Consider the following 11194-nt stretch of genomic DNA (forward strand, 5'->3'; position numbering starts at 1 on the left):
TACTTTAATTAACAGTTATTATTAACAACCTTGGTAAGATTCTTCTTCTAATAATTAAAGAAAAGATAAAAGTTATGGTGTTGTATTCCCAGGATGGGCAGCGTCGTGCCACCTCCCCGGAAGGTCTCCAGCATACCGCCCTGAGGAGGAACACACTCATTAATCTGATATTATTCCCAGGATGGGCAGCGCGATCCTACCTGCCCTGAAAAGTTAATCTTACGAGTTGAAAATATTTCAATGTTATGTAAAAAATCCTCCGTAGTTTATACTCGTGGACACTGCATGTATATAAGACCAATCTACCATGACAAACCCAAAATGAGAAAGATTAGAGGTCAAGACGGTCACCTCCTCTCCACTATATGTTCTCTAGACATAGCCACAAGTGCGTGGTGAGTGTACCTTCATGAGCTGTGTGGACTACATTATTCATTCAGTCACACAGCTCACCACACGCATCAAAAGCATGCATTATTCAGTAGTCTGACTTATGGATTATTCAGTGGCCATTATTTCCTCGTGACTGATGACAAGCAGGTACGATGAATGTGGTAATAAAAGGTACTTTAATTAACAGTTATTATTAACAACCTTGGTAAGATTCTTCTTCTAATAATTAAAGAAAAGATAAAAGTTATGGTAATTTGATCAAAATGAAAATATATCAACGCATTAAAAACAGCAATGCAAGTAACATTAATAAAAATAACTATAGTCAGTTTCTCCATAATAAGTATAATTCTATCCTAATTATTAATAATAAAATTATTAATAACGTTGTAATAACGAAATAATAATAATTTTATTATTATAATCAATGAAATAATAACAACTAAAGATTCTGTGGGCATTTCCCCTGTGGATGGCAACGCTGAGGTGCTGGAAAACAATGCTTGCTGCTTTAGGGTCTCTTATTCTTTCAATGAGCTTGGAATCCAGGTACTTCAGAAACTTCTGTGCACTCTCTTCCCATAGGCCGAGCGTCTCAGCTCCTACAGGAAGAAAGTTTAATCTGTGATCTATTTCCTTGTACTTGTTTGCATTCTCGCTTTCTCTTTGTGTGGCAGTAGCTCCCGCTTGGCTGACACAGAGGGTAATGTAAGTGGATGCCAAAATGGACACACACAAGTATAGTCCTTCGCTAATTGCCTACCATCTTTTGATGGACGTAATGTAACTCCATCCGGTCGACAGGCTGTGGCCGGAGAATTATGGTACATTATATTATGGGGCTCTCTCGATGCTGGACACTGGGCAGAGGCAAGGCTCCTCTTGATGATGTCACTGACCTTATCGTTTCTTGAGTGCCAACATAATAGTTTTCCAAGATTTTCCGAGGCCCGAGATTTTCTTCCCCGAGGATCTCGTCCATTGCGTTAGACCCAAGAGGAGGTCCGAGGACAGTGTTGTCTGCGGGTCCGATTACAAGAATTCCAGCCAAGACAGATTTGAGAAGTCTAATTTCACACTTGTAGGGGTTAAAGAAGATGCCTAGGTTCTCCTTTGCTTCTTTATTTTTCTAATATATTATATAATATATATAATATATATAATATATATATATATATATATATATTGTTTTACTGTAACAATATATATATATATATATATTGTTACAGTAAAAGACGTAAGCAAGAGGGACCAGAAAGCCATGGACGTCGATCTTGCTATATGGGAGACATTGGCTGCAGACCGTTCAGCTTGGAGGCAGTCTGTTCAAAGAGGTCTCTCCTCTTTGAAGTTTGAGGAGTCACTTGCCAAGGAATCGGAGGCCAAGAGACAGAGAAGGAAAGCCGGTAACCAGGAAGACAGACCAGAATCGGACTTCGTTTGTGCTCGGTGTGGGATGGACTGCCACTCTCGGAGTGGCCTCATCAGTCACACCAGACGCTGCACCAGGATTGACAATCAGGGCGCAACTCCATAGTCTCCCGAGACTGAAGGATGCCTACTACTACTATTGTTACAGTAAAATCACTAAGTGCAGTGGCTTAGGGCAGATGGAATGCCACGAACATATAAACAAAAAAAGTGAAAACAAATTAAAATAAAATTGCAATGTTGACTTCTTCACAGTGTAATAATTGCAGGATAAAACATTGGGAATGGAAAATTTAAATACTTTAATATGAAAAATTTAATTAGACAAATCACAAATCGAAAATAGCTCCTTAAGAACTTGACTTATTCACAGGGTGCAAAAACAATCAAACAGACAATTTAACGTTACGTTACAGAACATGAAATAAAAATGGTGCTTGAAGATACTGTATGCTAGACTGTGTAGATCTACCACCACGCCAGATAGTGTGAGGGTAGGTCCGACAGCTAGAGCACAAGAGAGTATTCTGCTGGTGGTGGTGGGCAAGCTTCTATTTATATGGAAAAACGGCCATCCAGGTAGTGTTGGTGTAGTGATAACTAGGAGCCAGAATGTACAAACAATCAGCTTGCTTGTTACCAGCCAGTGCCGTGATCCTGGAGTCGGCATCAGGTGCGGTGGGCTGACGGGCCTTGGGGGAGGTAGACTGGTAGTACACTGTCTAGACGTATGAGCACTAGTTGTTGTTGTTGTTGTTGCTGTAATTCTTGAATATGTAGACGTGGTGTGGTAGAATAGGTGATGATGGAGCAGGCCTAATCTCTTTCCTAGAGAGATTACCGTGAAAATATATGCTATATATATATATATATATATATATATATATATATATATATAATATATTATATATATTATATAATATATTATATATATATATATATATATATATATATATATATATAACTGAAAACTCACACCCCAGAAGTGACTCGAACCCATACTCCCAGAAGTAACGCAACTGGTATGTACAAGACGCCTTAATCCACTTGACCATCACGACCGGACAAAATGAGGTGATAGCCGAGGCTATTTGAACCACCCCACCGCCGGCACTCGGATAGTAATCTTGGGCATAGCATTTTACCAAATCACCTCATTCTTTGGGGCACACGTGAGGAACACAAATGCGAACAAGCCTGAATGGTCCCCAGGACAATATGCAACTGAAAACTCACACCCCAGAAGTGACTCGAACCCATACTCCATACTTCTGGGGTGTGAGTTTTCAGTTGCATATTGTCCTGGGGACCAGGACAACACAGAAATCATCGATAGATACAGCGATAGCAGGCGGCTTGACGTTTGCGAGGCACTACACATCAAGAAGTCAACATCAGCAATCAACAGCCAATTATTGCACAACTATATTCTACCCACCTCAAGACTCCGCTCCAATATAGAAGCATCAAGAAATATGGACCAATAGGCTTTCTACAAACACTTCTATTCAATACCCATTGTTTCTGTTCTGTCTTGTGTTGATACTTTTAATACCCTATTAATATCTCCTCCTGTTCTGTCTTGTGTTAATGCCACATCACCCTTCCCACCTCACTCAAATGTAGATATAAAATCAGAGATACGTTCTAATCAGTTGTGTATTTGTGAAGTCTTTGAAAATGTAATAAGTTTTACGAAACGCGCCCGTGTCGCGTCAGACTAGAAATAAAAATGAATTTTGGAGAAGTGATTTTTGATTTACCTCCAACAGTGAAGCGTAATGTACGAAAGATTGAGAAAATTCGTGTTAGAATTATTAATCTTACTTTTTCGGTCATATTTAATAATATATATATATATATATATATATATATATATATATATATATATATATTATATATATATATATATATATATATATATATATATGCCTATACTTGCATAAACCACAAGTGAAGATAAACAATCTTTGGACAACACCCACCAGTGGGACTCGAACCCAGAAAGCACAACTACCTTCCAGTAGCTGGCATAACTAGTATGCTTTAACCCACTACGCCATCAGACCTTACAAAAGAAGTAGATAGTTCGAGATATATATATCTCAAACATCTCTACCTCCCGAAGGCACCAGATGAGTGAGGGGTCAGTCTGCAATTTTCGTCAAGCCACTGTCAATGTGAGAGAACTCGTGTCCAGCTTATAAGCCTATACTTGCATAAACCACAAGTGAAGATAAACAATCTTTGGACAACACCCACCAGTGGGACTCGAACCCAGAAAGCACAACTACCTTCCAGTAGCTGGCATAACTAGTATGCTTTAACCCACTACGCCATCAGACCTTACAAAAGAAGTAGATAGTTCGAGATATATATATCTCAAACATCTCTACCTCCCGAAGGCACCAGATGAGTGAGGGGTCAGTCTGCAATTTTCGTCAAGCCACTGTCAATGTGAGAGAACTCGTGTCCAGCTTATAAGCCTATACTTGCATAAACCACAAGTGAAGATAAACAATCTTTGGACAACACCCACCAGTGGGACTCGAACCCAGAAAGCACAACTACCTTCCAGTAGCTGGCATAACTAGTATGCTTTAACCCACTACGCCATCAGACCTTACAAAAGAAGTAGATAGTTCGAGATATATATATCTCAAACATCTCTACCTCCCGAAGGCACCAGATGAGTGAGGGGTCAGTCTGCAATTTTCGTCACGCCACTGTCAATGTGAGAGAACTCGTGTCCAGCTTATAAGCCTATACTTGCATAAACCACAAGTGAAGATAAACAATCTTTGGACAACACCCACCAGTGGGACTCGAACCCAGAAAGCACAACTATGTTACCCAAAAGTGTCAGGAGGCAGTAAACAGGTTCATCCCGGCCCAAAGGGGAAAAATCCGAGAAGCAACAGAAGAATCCATGGTATAATAGGGCATGTATGGAAGCGAAGAAACTGAACAAAAGGGCATGGAGGAACTTCCGGAATAACAGAACACCAGAAAGCAGAGAGAGATACCAGAGAACCAGGAATGAGTACGTCAGGGTGAGAAGAGAAGCAGAGAAAAGTTTTGAAAATGATATAGCAAACAAAGCCAAGACCGAACCAAAGCTACTCCACAGTCACATCAGAAGGAAAACCACAGTGAAAGAACAGGTATTGAAACTTAAAACAGGCGAGGACAGGTATACAGAGAATGACAGAGAGGTGTGTGAAGAGCTCAACAAGAGGTTCCAGGAGGTCTTCACAATAGAAGAAGGTGAGGTCACTGTGCTAGGAGAAAGGGAGGTAAACCAGGCGGCCTTGGAAGAGTTCGAAATTACGAGAGAGGAGGTCAAGAGACACCTGCTGGATCTGGATGTTAGAAAGGATATTGGTCCAGATGGGATCTCACCATGAATACTGAAAGAGTGTGCAGAGGCACTTTGCTTGCCACTCTCCATAGTGTATAGTAGGTCACTGGAGACGGGAGACCTACCAGAAATATGGAAGACGGCGAATGTGGTCCCAATATACAAAAAGGGCGACAGGCAAGAGGCACTGAACTACAGGCCAGTGTCCTTGACTTGTATACCATGCAAGGTGATGGAGAAGATCGTGAGAAAAAACCTGGTAACACATTTGGAGAGAAGGGACTTCGTGGCAAATCGCTAACATGGGTTCAGGGAGGGTAAATCTTGCCTTACAGGCTTGACAGAATTCTACGATCAGGTGACAAAGATTAAGCAAGAAAGAGAGGGCTGGGCGGACTGCATTTTCTTGGATTGTAGGAAAGCCTTTGACACAGTACCGCATAAGAGGTTGGTACATAAGCTGGAGAGACAGGCAGGTGTAGCTGGTAAGGTGCTCCAGTGGATAAGGGAGTACCTAAGCAATAGGAAGCAGAGAGTTACGGTGAGGGGTGAGACCTCCGATTGGCGTGAAGTCACCAGTGGAGTCCCACAGGGCTCTGTACTCGGTCCTATCTTGTTTCTGATATATGTAAATGATCTCCCGGAGGGTATCGATTCATTTCTCTCAATGTTTGCGGACTATGCTAATATTATGAGAAGGATTAAAACAGAAGAGAACTGTTTGAGGCTTCAAGATGACCTAGACAAACTGAAGGAATGGTTGAACAAACGGTTGTTAGAGTTTAACCCAACCAAATGTAATGTAATGAAATTCAGGCTTGTTCGCATTTGTGTTCCTCACGTGTGCCCCAAAGAATGACATGATTTGGTGAAATGCTATGCCCAAGATTACCATCCGAGTTGCCGTCGGGGAAGTGGCTCAAATAGCCTCGGCTATCACTTCCTTTGACGGCCGTGATGGTCAAGTGGATTAAGGCGCCCTGTAGTTACCAGTTGCGTTGCTCCTGGGAGTATGGGTTCGAGTCACTTCTGGGGTGTGAGTTTTCATTCGCATATAGTCCTGGGGACCATTCAGGCTTGTTCGCATTTGTGTTCCTCACGTGTGCCCCAAAGAATGAGGTGATTTGGTGAAATGCTATGCCCAAGATTACCATCCGAGTTGCCGTCGAGGAAGTGGCTCAAATAGCCTCGGCTATCACTTCCTTTGACGGCCGTGATGGTCAAGTGGATTAAGGCGCCCTGTAGTTACCAGTTGCGTTGCTCCTGGGAGTATGGGTTCGAGTCACTTCTGGGGTGTGAGTTTTCATTTTCATATATATATATATATATATATATATATATATATGTCGTACCTAGTAGCCAGAACGCACTTCTCAGCCTACTATGCAAGGCCCGATTTGCCTCATAAGCCAAGTTTTCATGAATTAATTGTTTTTCGTCTACCTAACCTACCTAACTTAACCTAACCTAACTTTTTCGGCTACCTAACCTAACCTAACCTATAAAGATAGGTTAGGTTAGGTTAGGTAGGGTTGGTTAGGTTCGGTCATATATCTACTTTAATTTTAACTCCAATAAAAAAAAATTGACCTTATACATAATGAAATGGGTAGCTTTATCATTTCATAAGAAAAAAATTAGAGAAAATATATTAATTCAGGAAAACTTGGTTTATTAGGCAAATCGGGCCTTGCATAGTAGGCCAAAAAGTGCGTTCTGGCTACTAGGTACGACATATATATATTGTGACGATTATCTCTTTCAAGAGAGATTGAGCCTGCTCTTCTCTACATCAAGTTATGTATATTACACAGCAATACGGTGCTACCTTCAAGATACGTCTACCAGTAGCACAAAACGTTTTGACCAGGAGGCAAAACGTACCCAAGACTCACCCCCTACTCCACTCCCTCCACGCCGGCTCGTCATCAACCAGCCAACTTCCCTTCCCAGCCTACCTACTCCTGATTGGTGACTCGCCGACTGCACACCTGCACTTCTGCACCTCAGCGCCCTCTACCTGAGTCGATATCTGGGCTTGAACCAGCAATTGAAGTCAGAATATCCTTGTTCTCTCAAGCCGTGAACAACTAACTGATATACGCTGTGTATCAGGGGGATGTTTCTCAGCTAGCGCCATATTCTCAACACCTGATTATTTTTCACTGTGTATTTATATTATTGTAGAGTAACTTCATCCCTATTATTCATTTATATTACATGTTTTTGACTTGTTTGTTTGCACTGTACATAGCCAAGGTATTGTCTTTGTTTATAATTTGTTTTCTATATTAATTAAAGTTTCATTGTTCGTACTATGTGTTTTGCGTGTCTTCCCTTACTTTACCACAGATAAACAGCCAAGCAGTCTATCTTTTTTTTGTAAGTGTGACTAGGCATTGACACCAGCCATTAGAGGACTGCTGAACATCTACACTCCTACACTTTCCCATCACATTTAAGGGGGGGCCTGTCCTAGGAGCTTCACTCAGGTACTAGTACCAGAACGTAAATTTGTAGTAAGTGTACTTGGCTTTGATACAGTTGCTTTTCAATATTTTCATTACTTTCAATATTTATATGGTGCTGTGTGTATTGTGCATTCCGAGAGTAGCATATGCTGAGTGTTGGATAACTTTGGATTACGTGGTGACTGAAGGCCTCAGTCACTCTCTTAACTCGTCATCCCTCCCTCCGTGTTATTACTCGTGTTTTCCACCTTTTGTCCCAAGGATATTTCTCAATCTCAGACAGATCATCATTTTGGGTACCCTGGTACTTTGGTTGGTCTTCGGGTCAAAGCACCCTATCTTCTGCAATCCGACGGAAGGAGGATAAAGAGGGCAATAGTTCCTCTAGCACGGACTACGTTGCTGAGTTGGGACCTCAACAGCAGTTCTCCTCACCAGTTGACACTCGCACCCCTACACGTCGGTCAGAGATGATGATATTTACTTAGGTAGGGAATTAGCTGTATTTTTTCAGAGCACAAAGTTCGCTAATTCTGTAAGTATCATATTCATTTAGTGGGAAACCCCTTGCTTATGTCCTATAGAGACTCAGCAAGGTATGCCTACATTCTTGGACTACCTTATTCACTTTTGGAACAATTAAATGTTTCATTTGTTTTAGAAACTCAGTTTCATTTATTTAGTAGGATTTTCTTACCCTTATTCTCTTACAGTGAGTACCGGGTAAAAAGATTTCCTGCGCTTTTGATTGACAAATCATTTACCATACTAAAATTTACTTTAATTGTTAAATATAAAATTCCACAGGATAGTTACCAGTTGCCACATTATCCTGTTACTGACACTTACCATATCACAAGTATTCGTTGTGCATTTATTTGCTATTTTTCACCTTTTTTCGTCTCCAAGCTTTTCGTAACGATCCAGCAGGTGAAATAGGGAACTTAAGTCGTGCCAAGAGGACCGAATTACAAACTTAAAACATAGAAAACAACTCCGCTTATTAGGCAAATCGGGCCTTGCATAGTAGGCCGAGAAGTGAGTTATGGCTACTAGGTACGACACTTATATATATATATATATATAATATATATATATATATATATATATATATATATATATATATATATATATATATATATATATATATATATATATATATATATATGCAGAAAATCCACAGAGAAATAAGAAAGTAAGTGAACGTTTCGGCCTGTTAAAGCCATTGTCAACACAAGACTGACTCACAAGAAAACTCACGCAACTGGTATGTACAGGACGCCTTAATCTACTTGACCATTACCACCGGACAAAAACTGATGGTAGCCGACGCTATTCAGCGCATCAGCCCGCCGGCACTCTGATGGTAATCTTGGGCATAGCATTTTATAAAATAAAATGTCTTTTATTTATTAAAAATATAAATTATTTATTAAAAAATAAAATGCTATGCCCAAGATTACCATCAGAGTGCCGACGGGCTGATGGGCTAAATAGCGTCGGCTACCATCAGTTTTTGTCCAGTCGTGATGGTCAAGTGAATTAAGGTGTCCTGTACATACCAGTTGTGTTGCTCCTGGCAGTATGGGTTCGAGTCACTTCTGGGTTGTGAGTTTTCAGTTATATATATATATATATATATATATATATATATATATATATATATATATATATATAATATATATATATATAATATAATATAGTAGCTGAAGTATGTTGACCAGACCACACACTAGAAGGTGAAGGGACGACGTCGTTTCGGTCCGTCCTGGACCATTCTCAAGTCGATATATATATAATTTATATATATATTATATGGGGGGAGGCGCATGGGTCAATAGGGGTTCTGTAATTTATTAATACCTATGTAGTCATGTTGGGTGGGAGAGTGGGCGCTGCGTCTTGGTGTTGATGAAGGTAAAATGTACTTTATATTAATATAAATGTATGTTTTTCATATTAAACAAAAATTATTCATTAAATTTATATATGTTATTTAAATCAATAAAATTACTTGCATCTTTTGCCAAGACACACAACGGGTTGTGAATAAGTTGTGAAGACAACGACATGGATATAACACTTTGTGAAGACAACGACAAGTGCATAACACTTTGTGAAGACAACGACAAGTGCATAACACTTTGTGAAGACAACGACAAGTGCATAACACTTTGTGAAGACAACGACAAGTGCACAACACTTTGTGAAGACAACGACAAGTGCACAACACTTTGTGAAGACAACGACAAGTGCACAACACTTTGTGAAGACAACGACAAGTGCACAACACTTTGTGAAGACAACGACAAGTGCATAACACTTTGTGAAGACAACGACAAGTACATAACACTGTGTAAAGACAACGACAAGTACATAACACTTTGTGAAGACAACGACAAGTGCATAACACTGTGTAAAGACAACGACAAGTGCATAACACTTTGTGAAGACAACGACAAGTACATAACACTGTGTAAAGACAACGACAAGTACATAACACTTTGTGAAGACAACGACAAGTACATAACACTGTGTAAAGACAACGACAAGTGCATAACACTTTGTGAAGACAACGACAAGTACATAACACTGTGTGAAGACAACGACAAGTACATAACACTGTGTAAAGACAACGACAAGTGCATAACACTTTGTGAAGACAACGACAAGTGCATAACACTTTGTGAAGACAACGACAAGTACATAACACTGTGTGAAGACAACGACAAGTACATAACACTGTGTGAAGACAACGACAAGTACATAACACTGTGTGAAGACAACGACCAACACAAAACAAGGTGTAAAGACAACGAAAAGTGCAAAGAAAATGAGTTGAAAGCAATGAGTAGAGAACTAGTGTCAAAGACAACGACAAGTACGACACACATTGTGTACAACAACAACAATAACAACAACAACAAGTGTTGAACAAATTGTGACGACACCGACACGAGCACAAGCGGGCAACACCTTCACGAGTGTGACAACATTATAGCTCTCATATATCATTGTTGCAACACAAATATAATGCAAAGTTGACAACAGAAAGTTTATTTACACAGAGACATCACACCGACGTGATATATGTCAACGAGAAAATTAACTGGAGCTTAGGTTAGGGCTCCCGTTGGTTTTTTCAGTAAGAACATTGAAATAACTGTCTCTCAGAACCAGGTGTGAAATAACCACTTTACAAAGCCCTTGAATATGTTAATTTCTCTCTGAATACTTAATTGAATCTTAATTTTTTACCCCATTAACGTAGCTTGGGCTAGATAACAGCCCCATGAATAATGGACATGATCGCCTGACCTTCCACCCTAACCACAGCATAGGCATTAAAGGTCACCTCTTATACCAGTCTGTTATATCCACTGCTGTATTACGCCCATTCGTACACTCACTCACTTGACAGAAAGTGAGAGAGATCAGTCGTTTGAGGTGTTGAGACTTAAAAGAATTTCTTCAAGTACATATTTGGTTTAGATTATTGGATGTAGCAGTAATTTGAAGATGTGTTGAAAGACACCAA

The 11194-nt window shown here is 40.0% G+C and overlaps 1 protein-coding gene across 1 annotated transcript; it reads left to right on the top strand.

Moving 5' to 3' along the window:
• Positions 1-9726: 9726 nt before the first annotated feature.
• LOC123774835 (uncharacterized) lies at positions 9727-10590 on the top strand. The gene has a single exon (XM_069321480.1). The coding sequence runs from the start codon at positions 9727-9729 to the stop codon at positions 10588-10590; it is 864 nt and encodes a 287-aa protein (XP_069177581.1).
• The last annotated feature ends 604 nt before the right edge of the window (positions 10591-11194 follow it).

This window comes from Procambarus clarkii, chromosome 9, assembly GCF_040958095.1.
Source record: "Procambarus clarkii isolate CNS0578487 chromosome 9, FALCON_Pclarkii_2.0, whole genome shotgun sequence".
Classification (NCBI taxonomy): domain Eukaryota; kingdom Metazoa; phylum Arthropoda; class Malacostraca; order Decapoda; family Cambaridae; genus Procambarus; species Procambarus clarkii.

Excerpts from the sequence above, each read along its gene's own strand:
- LOC123774835 (XM_069321480.1), top strand. The coding sequence starts at position 9,727 with ATGGATATAACACTTTGTGAAGACAACGACAAGTGCATAACACTTTGT.